General features: G+C 39.2%; 2 protein-coding genes across 2 annotated transcripts; both read left to right on the top strand.

Moving 5' to 3' along the window:
* Positions 1–3,435: 3,435 nt before the first annotated feature.
* Positions 3,436–5,528, top strand: LOC115753515 (aluminum-activated malate transporter 10-like). Its single transcript, XM_030692146.1, has 6 exons — positions 3,436–3,772; positions 3,874–4,014; positions 4,104–4,376; positions 4,486–4,604; positions 4,695–4,838; positions 4,944–5,528. The coding sequence occupies exons 1-6, from the start codon at positions 3,436–3,438 to the stop codon at positions 5,526–5,528; spliced, it is 1,599 nt and encodes a 532-aa protein (XP_030548006.1).
* A 2,862-nt stretch (positions 5,529–8,390) lies between these two features.
* Positions 8,391–17,092, top strand: LOC115753511 (DNA-directed RNA polymerases IV and V subunit 2). Its single transcript, XM_030692142.2, has 9 exons — positions 8,391–8,472; positions 8,561–8,745; positions 9,689–10,183; positions 10,651–10,863; positions 12,681–13,561; positions 13,839–14,130; positions 14,893–15,843; positions 16,054–16,325; positions 16,459–17,092. Exons 3-9 carry the CDS (start codon positions 9,701–9,703, stop codon positions 16,958–16,960), a joined length of 3,594 nt encoding a protein of 1,197 aa, XP_030548002.1. The 5' UTR covers positions 8,391–8,472; positions 8,561–8,745; positions 9,689–9,700; the 3' UTR covers positions 16,961–17,092.
* The last annotated feature ends 579 nt before the right edge of the window (positions 17,093–17,671 follow it).

Raw genomic sequence — 17,671 nt, 5'->3', positions numbered from 1 at the left:
ACCAAGAATGTGATTGTTTACCTATCTATTGATCTGTTGACAGACAAAACAATCAGCATGGCTTAACTTACTATTTATTTGGGGATAAGTGCACCGAAAGTTTTAAAATATGTCACGAAAGTGCAATTGAGTCCTACAACTCGTTAGATTGGTGCAATCGAGTCATTTTGTTAACTCCGTCCAATTTGGCTAACGAAAAATACTGACATGGCTTTTATTAGTAGTTTCTCTATCCTAAGTGGTGATAATATGGCTAAAACAACATCGTTTAGTTCAAAGTTTAATTTTTAATACAAATTTTATTTAAATTATATCAACAACACAAAAAAGAAGGAAAATGGAGGTGAGGGCTCTCATCGATGCCGGTGCACCATCGCTGAAAAGGACCAGCGATGGCGATGGAGTGATCAACGAGGTTTGTTAGGCCCCGACTAAGGGCTAGCGACCCTTGTCGATAACAGGCAAGGGCCTATAGACCCTCGCCCGGATCTAGGGAGGGTCGCGGCCCTCCTTCGCCCAAGGCCCGATGACCCCCGTTGACCTCTTCCCCAATGTTGCCGGTCCTTCTTGGTGATGGTGGGGCAGCGACGGTTGCGGCGAGAGCCGTAGTCCAGCCTTTGCCTGCATCTTCTTCTTATTTTTCCTTCCCATTTTGTGTTTTTCTTTAAATTTTCTTATGTTTTCATTAAACTTACATACATTTTGTATTAAAAATTCAGCTTTTGACCAAAACAACATGGTTTTAATCATGTTAATATTTTTCGTTAGCTAAATTGAGTGGAATTAAAGGAAGGACTCGTGGCATCAATTTAACAAGTTTTAGAACTTGATTGCACTTTTCACAAATTTTAGGACCCAATTGCACTATCTTAACAAGTTTTAAGACTTCCAATACATTTTCCCCTTTATTAGGGTGTATTCAAGCAATGTTTCTACATAAAAAAATCCATCTTAAGATCGAGTTGTTTAGGGAAAAACTGTTTTCTGATAGTTGTTTTTTGACTTTCCGGTGTTTAGATGACAAACAACTACTCGATTTTCGGAAAACATTTTTCATGGATTGAAAACAACAAGCTTAGGTTGGGAAAAAATAACTCCCCCTTCTCGCAAGATGGAAATTACTTTCTCCAAACTACCAAATGAATGAAAATTAACTATTTTCCTTGAAAATGATTTCAATTAAATTTTTTTTCTTTATCACGAAATTTTTAATAAAACAAACACACCCGAGGCTCTATTTGTTTAGCGAAAAATGAATGTTTTGGAAAATATTTTTCTAAAAATGGTCACTTCTATCACTTTTCAAAATTAGTCAAACAAAAGTGTTTTTTACCCAAAAATGGATGCTTCTATAATTTTTTCGTTCATTTGTTTTTGTGAGTGATAGAAAAATATTTTTTAAAACATTCATTTTCTCCTAGAGAGAGAGAGAGAGAGAGAGAGAGAGAGAGCAAATGAAGGAATAGTTTAGGTTTGGATGAGCTTGATTAGAGTGACGGTTCCAAGTTCTATATAGATTTCACTTGGAACCCGAAACCTACCATTCGGAACAGTTTCCTTATTTTTTTTGAAATCTGAAGCCTACTTTATCATAAGTTCTAGGGTCTACTTAAGTTCCAGTTGTATTCTTAATTGAAAGATTGAAGTGAATAATCACTTTTAATGACTATCACTTGCTTCTACAATCCACTGATCATAACTCGTATTCATATACATGAATAAATATGAAACATTAACAAAGTAAAATCGCAGTAATAAATATCACTAAAAAAGAAGCTCGGGCTAGTGGTTGTAAATCATTGGAAATCATAGAATACCGCAAGTTCACGCGAAGATATATACCAAGAAAAACATAAAAGCTTGTTTCATGATCCAAGTTTCACCTACTTGGAACTTGAAACCTACCAATTGGAACCAATTCCCAAATTTTTAGAACTTGGAACCTACCCTGCATATCTTGAAACTTGAAATCGGATCTATCCTTTGCATGTTGCAGATTTCCAAACTCGGGATGCAAATTAATATTGGAACGAAAAGTGTTGTGTACGGTTTTTATAATATGAAACTCCAAAAGATAGTTGAGGATAACAACCAAAGAAGAATATTCCCACTATTCCGATCACTCACCCCTCACAAAAAAAAGGTTGTGATGAGGTTCTATTAGCGACTCTGGTGAGTAGAATCATCAAATTGAACACGTGAAGCAAGGACAGTCGATGATAGTATCGATAGAGGACCATGACGCGAAAAGCGCACGACCATGGCGATAAGCTAACCTATGATCCCTCATATCTTGTAACCTAAAAACCACCGAATAAAGAGAAAAGCACCACTCATTAGTCATTAGGTACAGCATGATCCCCTTCGAATTTTTAAACCCCATTGTGGCATTTCCACTTTAGGCCTCGCCCCGACAAATTAGGTCATCTCTCTCTCAATTGGACCTTTAAACCTTTTAATAGGGTACCTAAAATTTTGGTCACCATCCCACTTTTGTACTTCACCACTAGCCTAAAAGATCGATATCAATCTACATTTTTTCACAGCTTCAGTTAGGTGGGTCAATCCACTCCTGCGTCACTACACACGCACATTGGCGAGCACAAATAGTTTATTTCACTTTTTGCTTAGAAGGACCTTCCCCGGATGATGCAGAAGCGAAACTCTATAATAATGCTCCGAATCAGCGGATTCGTCTTTACGGGATTAAGACAAGCTTAAAAAAAGCTTCGATAGATCTCTCCGAGCAACGGGGTTGCTTTTCTTTCTCTAATATACTAGCCGATAAAATGGAGGCGTCAAGACATCTAGAAGACAAAGAAGGCCTTCTCACGAATTGGATTCGAACGAGTTAGTGCCGCTTCAATTTGTTCCTTATCTTTCGGGAGAACTGAATGAGGGTATCTACAGGACTGTGAGTCGTGAGTGGTCTTTGAGAAGAACCACTTAGTCGCAAAGGACAAGAGATCAAAGGGACGGACGAGGAAAATTTCATGCAATGTTGTCCTGACGCCTTTCAGAAAGCATGCTGTGTTATCTCATCTTTTCTCATTCCAAACGAGGCTGATACTGCATTCGTGGGTAGAGCTCAAAAGAATTTGCATTTTAATGTTTAGTGACTGATAAGTGTGTCCGAATCCCGAGCGTACGTAACGTAGCCAAGAAAATTGAAAATATCACCTGCGTATAACGTGCCCCACTACTGAGTTTAGAGGGCAATATCTTACGCTTTAGTGAGCCAATCCAACTTCCTACTAACTATCAGAGACATTGAGACAGTCGTGTATATATATATATATTCTTGACTGGTGTCCGAGCAAGACAACACAGCCCAGGAAAAGAACATTTTGACCTGAAGAAAAGCTTAGCTAGTGCTCTTCAGTTTAGTGTCCTTTAGAAAACAAGTATCCAGCTTTCATCCAAATTGATCCGGCGATGGAAAAACAAGTGTTGGGAGGGCTAGAATGGAGGATCAATGTTCCGGACGGAACATCCAAGGAACCGGTTCCTGAATGTAGTTATTATTTGAAACCTCGTTTGGCATTGAAGGGCTTCTTGGTCGTAGGGCTCATGGCCAGGGTCCTGAACTTTCTGGAGAAGGCGTGGGCGTTAGGAGTTTCGGAGCCTAAGAAAGTCATTCATGGCATGAAAGTTGGGATTGCTCTATCCCTGGTTTCACTGTTCTACTACATGAGGCCCTTGTACGATGGTGTCGGAGGGAATGCTATGTGGGCTGTCATGACTGTGGTGGTGGTTTTTGAATACAATGTCGGTTAGTATTCGGATTCTATGATGGAAGTCTTGTTTAAGAAGTCATTGCTGTTTTCACCTGTGCCCAGTTGTGATTCATTTATTCGTGTGCATGCAATGCAGGTGCTACACTATGCAAGAGCTTAAATAGAGTCACAGGCACGTTTCTTGCTGGGTCGCTTGGCATAGGCGTACACTGGGTGGCAAGTCAGTCGGGTGAAAAGTTAGAGCCCATAATTCTTGGAATATCCGTTTTTATACTAGGTAAGTAGGTGAAAAAGACATCTTAAACAGTGAGATCTTCTAGTGGTGAACATTAATAGCAGTAACTAAGGCAAAAAGTTCTTTTGCAGCTTCGGCAGCGACATTTTCTCGGTTCATGCCATCTGTAAAAGCACGATTTGATTACGGGGCCATGATCTTCATACTCACCTTCAGCTTAGTTTCAGTATCCGGTTATCGCGTTGACAAACTGTTTGGAATGGCGCACCAGAGATTATCAACAATAGCTATTGGCACATCCTTATGCATTATCATCAGTATGTTTGTCTCTCCCATTTGGGCGGGTGATGAGCTTCACCAGATCATCCATAGGAACATGGAGAAGCTCGCTGAATCTCTCGAAGGTAATCATGTCAACACAAGTTCGGCATCTCTCTCTCTTTGTGCAGTTAATAGGGGCAGCAAGATGTTAACTATATTATGTTTCTATTTCTGTCACTTAAAAATCCACAGGGTGTGTTGGAACCTACTTCAAGGACAATCAGAGCGGGCATCCAAGCGAAGGAGACAGTTCCAAGAAAACACAAGCATATAAATGTGTGCTAAACTCAAAGGCCACCGAGGAATCTATGGTGACTTGTTGTTCGGCAGGGAAAACAGAAAACTGTCTAATAAATGCTTTTTATGCTCAAAAGTTTGATATCATATCCGCTATGATGTAGGCAAATTTCGCGATGTGGGAACCTCCACATGGCCCTTTCAATTTCCGGCATCCCTGGAAAGAGTACCTCAAGATAGGAGCTGTCCTGCGCAGCTGTGCTTGCTGTATTGATGCTCTCAGTGGTTGTCTTGACTCTGAAAAGCAGGTGCATAAACTTGACTGCAGCTCTTCTTTAAAATTTAGAGCTTTCGTCGTTTTCATGAAATTTATTTTAAAGCATTATTCAAACGTGTGTTCCTATTAGCATCAGGCAACCGAGCATTTGAAGGTACATCTCAGGGACGCCAGCATGGCAGTGTGCTCTCATTCATGTATTGTCTTGAGAGAACTTTCAATGTCCGTGAAAACAACGACCAATTCTTCCAAGTTACATTCATCAGTTGGAGAGATGAACTTCGCACTACAAGAGCTGCAAAATGCCCTGAAATCTCTGCCTACTCAACTCATTCTTCAGCAGCCATTTCCCGACGAGTCTAGTGAGAATAAGTCGAACAATGAAAAAGAATGTGCACCGCCTGTCCTGGGGTTAATTCCACTGGCGACATTAGTGTCTTTGTTAACGGAAATCGCAGCAAGAATTGAAGAAACTGTTGATGGAGTGGTCAAGTTGGCGGAGTTGGCAGAGTTCAAGGCTTCCAATGAGGAGAAAAGAGCACAAAATCAGTCCACTAGCAACAACCAAAGTTCAGATCACCCAAGTTGTGATACAGAACCACGAAGGCCCTTTCAGAGGCCTGAGTTCATCAGCACAAGTCACTTAAGGGATAGATATTTCTCAGGCTTTTGTAAATTAGTTTCAGTCGAAGAGAGAGAGCGGCATAGTTTTTTCTCGTGATCACAATCTGTCTATAAGGAAATGAATATCCATGTACAGATCTCAGTCTAGTGACACTTTCTCACCGAATTCTTGGTGAAGCTAACTTTCACTTTTTGGATATCTTGCCTGGTGATGTATGATAGAAGGGAATTTAGAAGAAGCAAAGTTCACCAGCTTGTGGCTGGTGGGTGCTTTGATGACATCCGTTTGCTTTCTTTAGGCATATTGCGAGACACCATGCAATGCACCACCTTGACTTGACTTCATGGGATTCTACATCATTCACGAAAAGAGAACAGAGAATTCTTTGATCAGTGGTCTGCAACTAATTCTTCAGAAAATATTTTCTGTGACTGCTGTAGCTCCGGATGTTCATCTGCACTCTTTTTGCCCCATTTCATAGATGAAATCATCAGACCACATACCGAGTCTCTCATGTTCTTATTATCAAGACATCGAAAATGGAAAAAGCAATTGAACACCAGGCATCACAAGAAAAAAAAACTACAATCAAATGGCCTTTTTTTCATTCAGAAAAAGCCTATCATTGCATCTGAAAGAGTTTCAAGCATCTGTTAATGTATTCTGGTAATATGGGTCATGTGCGACTCGGGTCGGTTCGGGTATGAGTCATTAAATTTATATCACATGAAAATAGGTCAAAACGGATAAAATTGGTCGAACCATTTCCGACTCGGCCCATCCATTTGACGGCGCTAATTGTGACTAATGCCGATGACATTCTGAGCAGCATAAATACAGTAATTGGCGTAGCGATGTACGTTACTGTTCTTCTTTAGTCAATTTACGAAGGAGAAAACACGACTCGGCGAACCGTGGGATGACATCCTTATGAAACACCGCGCTTTCCGATGATCTTTCTTCTGAGAATGCATGACTTTTTTATAAGAAAAAAGAGAAACATCACTAATGTGATTATGGGCTTAATTTAATATTTATTTGGGTGTATTCAAGCAATGTTTGTGGATAAAAAATCGATCTTTTAAAAAATATTTTTATTACGACACTTTATGTTTAGATATTTTTGTGAACGATAAAAATATTTTCGTTTCATTCAATTTTTATAGGTAATATAAGAGCATGCATGGCAACATTTCCGCTCTAGAAATCAACTTTTATTCATAAGTTGTTTTTTCTGCTTCTAAAGAGATTTTTTTTTTTTTTTTTTTTACTTCTTCAAGTAGCTCCAAACTTATTTCCGGGGCAAAAAAATGTTTCAGAAGTAGACAAAAGAAATTGCGTAACCAAACGGATTTCTATTCTAGAAATACTTACGGAGTAGAAATTATACTCTAAAAGTATTGTCATGCGTGTCCTAAGCGATCGTTTTTAAAAGAATTTTTCTAAATTATTTATTTTTCACGAAATAAACGGATCTTTACTTTGATCCATGAATCGGTTGAAAAGAATAGTTAATAAGAGAAGTATCCTGTTAATGAAAAAAGGATGCTCAAGATTAGCTTTAGAGTCGCCCAAGCAAATTTATAAAATATGCCATCATATAATGATTTAGAGCCTAAATCATGATATAGGATAATGAGGTTGTTTTATCACAATACTAGAAGTTGTGTTGCCATAAATAAATGAAGATTTTGATAGACTTAAAGAAGTAAATAATCTCTTGAGTGAGGGAGTATAAAAGAATCCAAGAATTTTGCCTTCGAGTAATTCAAGAATTTGAAAAAGTGTTTTAGGAAGGATTTGTCTCGTCAAAAACTTCATGACAGAGAAAAGTTATTTTCAAGGAAAATGCTTAGGGTCCGCTTGTTTGGAGATAAACTGTTTCTAGAAAATTGATTTCCGACTTTTCGGTGTTTGGATGACAAAAAATTAATTGATTTACAAAAGGAAAATATTCATGAACTGAAAACAAGGAATTTACTTTCTCCAAATCACTAAATAAATGAAAACTAACTATTTTTTTTTTTTGAAAAAAATATTACTATATCATCTAGTTTTCAGTGGGTTTGTTTGAGTTTCTGTGAATTAGTTTTTTGGGCTTCCACGTGTTTGGTTTACTGAAAGTACTCAGTCAATAGAAAATCATTTACGGTAAAAGAAAATATGCATACTTAAAGTTATGAATGTAAATGCCCTAAAATACTAAAGAGAAACATTTTCTCGGAAAATAATTTCTTGGAAAACATTTTCATTTATCACAAAAAAAAATCCCCTAAAACAAGCAAATTATAATTTTCATTTGTACGGTGGTTTAGGAAAATTGATTGTTTTCTCGATAGAATGGGAAGTCATTTTCCTTCATTTTAAGTTTGTCATTTTCAGTCCATTAGAAAAACGCTTTCGATTGATTAATTAACTTTTTGTCGTCCAAACACCGAAAAGTAAGAAAACAGTTTTTGAAAAGCCGATTTTCATTCAAATAAACATCCTTTTACGGATGAAAATTGATAAATAATTATTTTTTTTGAGAAAAAGCCACTAAAAACCATAAATTATATCCACCGTGACACGTTTACCCCAAACTTATATCAATGTGACACATTTACCTAAATTTTTTTGTTGTGATACCAAAAATTCCAAATTTGTAGGCGTCGAACATGTTTACCCCAAACTTGTACGCATGTGTCACATGGGTATAAATTTGAGATTTTTGATTTCAATTTTTTTTTTTTGGGTAAGTGTGTTATATGAGTACAAGCTTGAAGTTTTTGGTGTCATAAAAAAAGTTTAGAGCAAATATGTCACGTTAGCATAGCTTAGGATTTTTGGTTTTTATTTTATTTTTATTTTTTTAGGTATGTTCATTTTTTTCCCTTCTCCGAGAAAAAAAAAAAAAAAAAAAGAGAAGAAAACGCAAATTGAAGAGCCTCACTCGTCAGTCGCTCGCTCTGTGCTGTGCTCTCTCTCCCTCTCTCTCTTTCAGAGTCTCGCAGCAGAGCTAGGTTTCTCCCTTCGTCTGCCCGACTCTCTTCCGCACAAGGTTACCTTCCCTCTCCTCGCTTCTCTTGTGTTCGATGATTTTTTTTTTTTTTTTTCCTTTTCCTGGTCAAGTTCTGAAATGGGTATAGCATTGTTGTATGAGCGAGCGCGAAATGAGCTCTTGCATGCCTTCTGATCTCCGTCTTTCGTGTCTCGGTCTCGGAACCTCACTCATTCGCTCGCTCTGTGCTGTGCTCTCTCCCCCTCTCCGTCTTTCAGTCTCGCAGCAGAGTTAGGTGTCTCTCTTCCTCTGCCCGACTCTCATCCGCACAAGGTTACCTTCTCTCTACTCGATTCTTTGGTGTTCGATGATTTCTTTTTTGTTTCTGGTCAAATCCTGAAATGGGTATGCCGTTGTTGTATGAGGGTGTGAAATGAGCTGTTGCGTGCCTTCTGATCTCTGTCTTTCGTGCATATTTCTCTTCTGTTTGCATTGGCTAGACGAGAAACGAACAGGATAGATTGTTGATCATTTTAATTTATGGGAATGGGACAAGTTCACGAGATACGAGGTGATCATCAAGTAAAAAGGAAAAAAAAAAAAAACAGGGTTATACTTGCTCTTTAATTTTCGATGCATTGCTGCTCCTTGCGTCTTCCCCTCTAAAAGTTGTATTCTTCATCATTTCTGCGATGGGGCTTGTTCCCCCTTTTCTCTGTTCGAGAGTTGATTCGCTTGTTAGATAGCTTCAACTTGTTTTTTTATGTGGCCTTGATGACCAAAAGGAAATCGAAAAACTAACGCCCTTTATGGCCTTGTGAATACCCAGTAGAGGGTGGCAATAAGTCGCTCATGATCCTCCAAGTCAAGTGATAACATTTTTAGCCAAGCGTCACATCTTTCTCTTTGGCTTGTACAGTTTTTCCTTGAAAAATATAGTCACCCTTTTAGTTTTATTATGCTAGAAAATCACTTGAGCAGAACTGAGCCACTTTGCTCGTATCCTATGACAATTTCTGTGAGTAAAGGTTGGGGAAGCAAATAGATCTCAGTATGGTTTGACATTTTGGATGAATGTGTTTACATTGAAGCAGCACGTCTCTGAATCTTGATATGTCATAAATTGTGGGGTTTTTTCCTTTTATGGCTATATTTGAATATTGTCAACTCCTTCATTTTAGATTCATCCAGTTATGCCTTCACTCCTACTTATGTTGTATTTTGTCCCTCGCTCACTTGATTATTCACTCACTAGGTTGTTTCATGTTGTATGCAGATTTTGTTCTCCATGGGTGAATCTTCTTCTTACAGGGGACAAATGGGTAGAAGTGACGTGGTGTCACTTAATGGTGACGACATGGACATTTCTAGCGATGACGAAGAGCTTGTTGACTCTCCAAACTTGCATGATCTTGGAGAGCCATTTCTGATGGGCTTTTGTAGAAAGGCATCCACTGCATTCTTCCATGAGTACGGTCTCATCAGTCACCAGATCAACTCCTTCAACGATTTTATCGAAAATGGAATCCAGAATGTTTTTGATTCCTTTGGAGATATTATAGTGGAGCCCGGTTTTGATCCATCAAAAAAGGGTGAAAGCGACTGGCGCTATGCACTCGTGAGGTTCGGAAAGGTCACACTTGATCGACCGCAGTTTTCTGGTGAAAAGCTAGCCGAATGCGGGAAGGAATATTTGAATTTACTGCCGAGGCATGCTAGGCTCCAAAACATGACATATTCATCACGGATGAAAGTGAACATACATTTTCAGGTGAATATGCAGTTTGTTGCAGGTGCTGAAATTCTAAGAATGCAGGTGTTTGTTCTTTTGTTTCTGCATGATTCTCTGCGATGCTTGGTAGTGTCTACTAATCAGCATGCCATCCTCCAGTATTGTGGGTCATAGTTCCTTGTCGCACCTTGAGATAAGTTTTGCATCAGCACCAGGTGACTTGTTTCATAGTTGTCATCTCACATATGTTTTGCCCTTGGATAAAAGTGATCTTAGATATTGGTGGTGGCGCTGGACCTCCTAATGCTTCGACATATATCACCAGAAACCTTTTGCACTTGCTTCGTCCTTAGAGAATAGATGATCTGTGCTAGAAGATGCCTGAGAAATTTATCATTTCAGTGCATTCTGTGGCACAATCGGTGTCTGTTTTGCCAACTGTTTGACCAACTCCAAATATATGGTTCTTTAGCACCAATTCAATTACTTCTTGTCATTTTCATTAGGTGTACACCCAGAAACTGGCGCGCAGTGACAAATTCAAAACTGGGAAAGAACAATTCGTGGAGAAGGAGGTGATAAATGATGACAGTAAAGATGTCGTGGTTGGGAGGATTCCCATCATGGTGAAATCCAATTTATGCTGGATGAGCGAAGCTGAGAAAGGCGATTGTGACTTTGATCTTGGAGGTTATTTTCTAGTCAAGGGTGCCGAAAAAGTGAGTCCGAAGCTTTTTTTTCATTATCTCCCCGCATGCTATTCTTGGTTTGACTTTGTGCGAACTTTTGTTGGCTTAGGCTAGTACACAGTATGCTTTCAATTATCCAAAGGGTGGGGTTCTTTTCCATTCCCATATGACTAAATCCACTCATTTTTCACTAGTAGATAAAATCGCCTTTAACCGTTTGCCACATTCGCACAATTTCTTTTAAATTAGGTATTTACCTTTTATGGTTTGCATTAAAATTTAGACTTGTTGTTTTCTTCATCTTTGCTCTCATAACCACTTATCTGCTCTTGGTCTCTCCTATCTAAAAAGCTCACTACCGTGGGGAATTTTATTTTTAATTTCATTAGTCTAAAAAAATCAATCTCTTTATTGACTATATTAGAAAAAAAAAATTGTTCTTTCGGCGAGACACTTTTACACATAGCATTTAAGACGTTGTAAAAGTATCTAGAAATGTATTGAAAGCATCGAGATGAAAACATAGGCACCTTGACAGTTTTTTTCTGTAATTGTTCCACTAATGGTATTAGTTTTTGTCAATCCAATGAATGACATTTCACTGGCATGTTAAGATAAATTTCTCCTTTCATACAAACCGTTGGTTTAATCAACTTTCATCTCTTAAAGTTTCATTGGGGAATATAACTATGATCTTGTTTTGGAAAATATTTGAAGAAACTTTATACATATATATATATATATATATATACATATATATAAATTTATATATATTTCATCCGATCATCCCATTATACATTATGCATATGTTAAAAATTTTCAAGATTCTACTTGAATTCAGAAATTAGCTTGACAACATGGAAAAGAATTAGATTTCCTTGAAATTTCTCTCTTAAAAAAGGTAATTTTTACTGAAGTAAAATCTAAAAATAAAAAGCAAACACCTTGTCTGTAATATACATGGTAATACCCACTTAACAATTAAACAAAATGAAAACATGTGATAGTCTTAATTATGTAAACTAGATCTTATGTAGAATTAGAAAAAAAACATAGAAAGAAGGAAAGCAAGTAAATTTGGGGCAGCCACTTTAAATCATAATTGAATGATTAAGGGCAATTCGTCTCTTTAGTGAAAAGCACTTGGATATAGTCATATAGTTGTGAAAATAGGCCTGCCCTTATCCAAACTGTCTTGCTTTTCAGGACACTGGGTTTCACTTAAAAAAAAGTAATCTCCCAATGAAGGTTTAGTTTATGTTGGTTGACGTTGCTATAAATTGTTCTTTGTGCTGCTGATGAAGAACTGAGCAATTCTAGATTAATTGAACTACTGTCTAGTCCTTGCCTTTTTCAGTGTGCAAATACTCTATATCAGAGCTATTTTGTATTGAGAGTTACTTCTCTTCTCATCGGCCCATATTCCTCTTCTTGGAGTGGCTTTTTGCAGAGGATAAAAGAACAATGAATTTGTTGAGGAGTGGAAAGAATGAAATAACTAATGGATTTCTAAGAGCAAGTTTTACCACGATTATTATGAAAGGTGATGTACGTGGACTTGAATTCAATTTAAATGCCACTGTGCACAGAAAGAGTCCTTGACTTTCGATTTCCTGGTTTGTTCTTTTAATCCAGAGTGCCTCATATTTTGTCTTGACAGCTTCTTTTTGTTCCTTTAAAATACAAATCCAAACTTAGGCATCTCATGTTAAAGCTTAATGAGATGAAATTCAAATATGCCGGTGCATCACCTTCTGCCGTTGTCCATTGGTTTGTCAATTTTCAGATTCTTACCATGCAATGAAATTGCTTATAGTGATTTATACTCACTGCATTTTTTTTTCCAGACATTTATTGCACAAGAACAGATCAGTTTGAAGAAACTCTGGATTTCTGATAATCAGGGTTGGACAATAGCATACAGGTCGGCGTGGAAGAGGAAAAGGCTATATATAAAGCTTGCAGGAAATTGTGATGTTGAATATATCAGAGGGGAAGAAAAGGTTCTCACAGCATACTTTTTATCGACGGAGATTCCTATATGGATATTATTTTTTGCCCTCGGGGTGTCTTCAGACAAAGAAGTCGTGGAGCTAATTGATTTTGGGCATGATGATTCCAGGGTTGTGAACATCCTATTTGCCTCCGTTCATGAAGCTGATGAGAAATATAATGGTTTCCGGAGAGGGGGGAAAGCACTTAGCGAGGTAGATAAAAGCATAAAGAATTGCAAATTTCCACCAGCAGAATCAATTGAAGAGTGCTTTAACAACTATTTGTTTCCGAGTCTGACTGGCCGTAAAAGGAAGGCTAGATATCTTGCTTATATGGTGAAATGCCTGTTAGAGGCATATACTGGTCGCAGAAAATGTGATAACAAGGATGACTTTAGGAATAAGAGGTTGGACTTGGCTGGGGAGCTTCTTGAGAGAGAGCTGAGAGTGCAAATTTTGAATGCCCGAAGGCGAATGATGAGGGCGATCCAGAGAGATCTATATCCAGACCGAAGTATTCATGACATTGAACACTACCTAGATGCGTCCATTATCACAAATGGCCTTTCTAGGGCATTTTCAACTGGAGCCTGGTCTCATCCTTTCAAAGCGGAAAGGATATCTGGTGTTGTAGCAACTCTACGGCGAACAAATCCATTGCAAGCAGTTTCTGATATGAGAAAAATGCGCCAACATGTCAATTACACTGGGAAAGTTGGAGATGCCCGATACCCGTAAGTACCACAAGTATAGTAATCTCTCCTCGAATGTTTAATGCTTGATATTGCCCCATTTAGCAGACTACTTGCCATGTGATTTCAACAGGGTCGGTGATTCATTTTTAAATAGGTGCCTTGAGGTCAAATTCCTTTGTTTGGCCAGATCATCACTTGCTCTGCATAGTTATTTTCATCCTACAATTGACGTTTATTGGGCATCGATTCGACTTTTTGTTTTAATAGTTGATTTTTTGTAATTGGAGATGCCCTCACATCTTTCTTAATTATGTAGGCACCCTTCCCACTGGGGCAAAGTGTGTTTCCTATCTACGCCTGATGGTGAAAATTGTGGGCTTGTGAAAAATTTAGCTGCGACGGGGCTTGTGAGCACCAATACATTGGAACCTCTCGATGGCATACTGCATGACTGTGGAATGGAAAAGGTCACAGATGACTCTTCTACTTCACTTCGTGGCAAAATCAAGATTTTCCTGAATGGGGATTGGATCGGCATCTGTGAGGACTCTCTTTCATTTGTCAACAGCCTAAGAAACAAGCGGCGCCGGAAGGAGCTGCCTTCCCAGGTTCCTCGAAATTAACCCTACACCAATATACTCCTTTTTGTGTCAGTTCATTTTGCTCAAGTTGAGAGTGCCTGATAAAATCATGACCTGCAAAATTTGTGACAGTAATGGTATGCCTTCAACTAGATGCTTGTGAAGTATTGCAACTTGCTTGGCCTATAAAATCCTCGGGTGGAGCTTATACATGAGCATAGACAACGTATGGGATGATGTGTCAGTATAATCATGTTCAGCATTGATTTCAGGTTGTTGATTGATCTAATGCTCGAGGTGTGAATTTAATTTTCTATTCTTCTTTGAAACTCCATGCTGAAAGTTGGGTGGTCAATTTATGTGAGATCTTATAATCTCTGAGTTAGGGCTCAGTCCAATTGCATCTTAACCCTTTAACCAGTGATATTCAGTATTCCTTACTCCCCCTGTTTATCAGCTTAATGCACACCCTGTGTACTCCCAAGTTAAGTTGTAAGAGCGCACCAAACACTTTTACAGGTGTATAACTTAACTAGGCAAAATCTTATGTTAGAGAATGAGTGCATGTCCCGAGAAAAATTACAACTGCAATGCAAGTTGAAATTTCTAGGGCTTTTGTTGTTGGGAGTGATTTTGCGTTGATATCTTTATGGGGTGAGGACTGAAGAAGTGATTAGTTTGCTCTTTTTTATCTGACAACTTATATACGTAGAGTCCAGATTGTGGCTTATCAGCAAATCATAATTTTCTTATTGCTTCTCTAATTATTCTGCAATTATTGAATTTTAGGTGGAGATCAAGAGGGATGTACATCAGGGAGAAGTGCGGATATTCTCAGATTCCGGAAGAATTCTCCGTCCTCTTTTAGTGGTCAACAATTTAAAGCGAATCAAAGCACTGAAAGGGGACCAGTATGATTTCCTGACTTTGTTGGACAAGGGGATTGTTGAACTTATTGGGGCCGAAGAGGAAGAAGACTGTTGCACTGCTTGGAGTGTGAAGAACCTCTTCAAGGGAGATGATCAAAACCGCCCTGTAAAGTATACGCATTGCGAACTTGACATGTCATATTTGTTAGGTTTAAGCTGTGGTATCATTCCCTTTGCCAATCATGATCATGCAAGGAGAGTCCTCTATGAGTCTGAGAAGCATTCTCAGCAGGGAATCGGTTTCTCCACGACAAATCCAAATATCAGGGTGGACACTCTGTCCCACCAGTTGTACTATCCTCAGAGGCCACTATTCCGGACAATGATATCTGATTGCCTCGGAAAACAAGGCAACTCTCTTGGTAACAAAGGAATGCTACCAAAGCCAGAGTTCTATAATGGCCAGAATGCTATTGTGGCAGTGAATGTTCATCTCGGCTATAACCAGGAGGACTCCTTAGTGATGAATCGTGCTTCAATGGAACGGGGAATGTTCCGATCAGAGCACATTAGGAGTCACAAGGCTGACGTTGAGAATAGAGAATCTCTTGAAAAGAAGCGCAGATCAGAGGACTCGGTCAATTTTGCAAAAATGCAAAGCAAAATTGGACGTGTGGACAGCCTTGATGACGATGGCCTCCCATTTGTTGGTGCCAACTTGCAGAGCGGCGACATTGTCATTGGTAGGTGTGCAGAATCTGGGGTGGATCACAGTATTAAGCTCAAGCACACAGAAAGGGGAATGGTTCAGAAAGTTGTGCTCTCTGCAAATGATGATGGAAAGAACTTTGCCGTGGTTTCTCTTAGACAGGTAATCAAGCATTTCTCTCACTTAATCACAAGTTATGTTAAATTTGATTTGAGTAGTGCTTACTGTGGTGAAGGTTGTGATTGACCACCTGAGCTTGCACTTGCTGTTAGTTATTGGTGAAATCTGCTGTCCAGAGTATAGATGTCATGTTACTCCCATATTCAATTTGCTTATAATAGTCTGTTTGCTTTTAACATTCCGCCCTTGTAGGTTCGATCCCCATGCCTTGGAGACAAGTTTGCTAGCATGCACGGGCAAAAGGGTGTCCTTGGCTTTCTCGAGTCACAAGAGAATTTCCCCTTCACCGTGCAGGGCATAGTCCCAGATGTCGTCATAAACCCGCACGCTTTTCCCTCACGGCAAACACCCGGCCAGCTTCTGGAGGCTGCTTTAGGAAAGGGGATTGCTCTCGGAGGGCCAGTGAAATATGCTACCCCTTTCTCTACACCCTCAGTGGAGGACATTACCAACCAGTTGCATAGGTGATTACTGAATCCTGCAACATATGCGCATCCTGTTGTGTTTACCATTTGTTGACGTATGTGGGCATTGCGTCTCCTCCCTAATCTCGAATTACAAATTTTTAAATTGTTAAATGCTGCCTACATGCTGCAGGGCTGGATTTTCGAGGTGGGGGAGCGAAAGAGTGTACAATGGTCGGACCGGTGAAATGGTCCACTCCTTAATATTTATGGGCCCGACATTTTACCAGCGGCTGATCCACATGGCTGAGGACAAGGTGAAGTTCAGAAACACAGGACCTGTCCACCCGCTCACACGGCAGCCAGTTGCCGATCGAAAGCGTTTCGGCGGCATTAAATTCGGTGAGATGGAGAGAGATTGCCTAATTGCCCACGGCGCATCTGCTAATCTACACGAGCGCCTGTTTACCCTCAGTGATTTCTCCCAAATGCATGTCTGCCAAAAATGTAAGACTATGGCCAACGTGATTCAGCGATCGGTACCGGGTGGCCGGAAGATTAGAGGTCCTTATTGCCGGATTTGCGGGTCCGCTGATGACATTGTGAAGGTGAATGTACCTTATGGTGCTAAGCTGCTGTGCCAGGAGCTTTTCAGCATGGGCATAAGTCTTAAGTTTGATACCCAACTGTGTTAAGTGCACTTTTTGTTGGGGGTTGTTGTATGGCTCTAATCTTGCTGGCTTTTGGGGTTTGAAATCGAGGATGATGTTTAATCATCACCTACTGATGATAACTGCACGACAATGGATTATGGGAAGTTCTCTTGATCAGTGCATTAGGCAGACCAGGTGTCACTAGCAAATGACGCGCCGATGTTCCGCTGGATCAAAGAACAAATCGGACTTAGAATGCAGGACATTCCCCAACTTGTCATAAGATGATATGTGTCGTGTAACTGGCGTTGATTTTAAAGTCTGACCAATTCTAATCACAGACCAATTCTCAGGGGTTGTCCGTTGATAATGTCATACTCACAATCGCAAAAAATCAACTTGAAATTGCCTATTAATTATGGGGGAAGTGTAGCATGAGACTTACGCAGAAATTTGTGATGGGTGGTAGGTGCAAGCGGGCCATACCCATAAGGCTTGGGTGTACAGTGAAAGTTTGTGCTTTTCCATTAAGTCATGATTAATACATTCATTTTGTCCCATTTCAACAGGTCCCTGAGGAGAATTCTTGAGGGCAAATAAGTCTCGCATCTTCTTACTACCAAGAAATTGAAAATGGAAAAAGCAATTGAACACCATGCATTGCAAGGAAAGCAAAAAAGGAAAAAAAAAAATACAAACATTGTATCTGAATGAGTTTTGTGCAACTGTTAATAAAACTCTTATTAAACAGAA

The sequence above is a fragment of the Rhodamnia argentea genome, chromosome 3 (assembly GCF_020921035.1).
Source record: "Rhodamnia argentea isolate NSW1041297 chromosome 3, ASM2092103v1, whole genome shotgun sequence".
Classification (NCBI taxonomy): Eukaryota; Viridiplantae; Streptophyta; class Magnoliopsida; order Myrtales; family Myrtaceae; genus Rhodamnia; species Rhodamnia argentea.
This window is presented reverse-complemented; position numbering and strand designations above follow the sequence as displayed.

What these genes read in the sequence shown, in the direction of transcription:
- LOC115753515 (XM_030692146.1), top strand. Translation starts at nt 3,436, where the DNA reads ATGGAAAAACAAGTGTTGGGAGGGCTAGAATGGAGGATCAATGTTCCG. An exon ending in GGTTTTTGAATACAATGTCG is followed by an intron (nt 3,773 to 3,873) that starts GTTAGTATTCGG and finishes CATGCAATGCAG; the next exon opens with GTGCTACACTATGCAAGAGC. An exon ending in AGGCCACCGAGGAATCTATG is followed by an intron (nt 4,605 to 4,694) that starts GTGACTTGTTGT and finishes GCTATGATGTAG; the next exon opens with GCAAATTTCGCGATGTGGGA.
- LOC115753511 (XM_030692142.2), top strand. Translation starts at nt 9,701, where the DNA reads ATGGGTGAATCTTCTTCTTACAGGGGACAAATGGGTAGAAGTGACGTG. An exon ending in AAGTGAACATACATTTTCAG is followed by an intron (nt 10,184 to 10,650) that starts GTGAATATGCAG and finishes CATTTTCATTAG; the next exon opens with GTGTACACCCAGAAACTGGC. An exon ending in CCGTGGTTTCTCTTAGACAG is followed by an intron (nt 15,844 to 16,053) that starts GTAATCAAGCAT and finishes CCGCCCTTGTAG; the next exon opens with GTTCGATCCCCATGCCTTGG.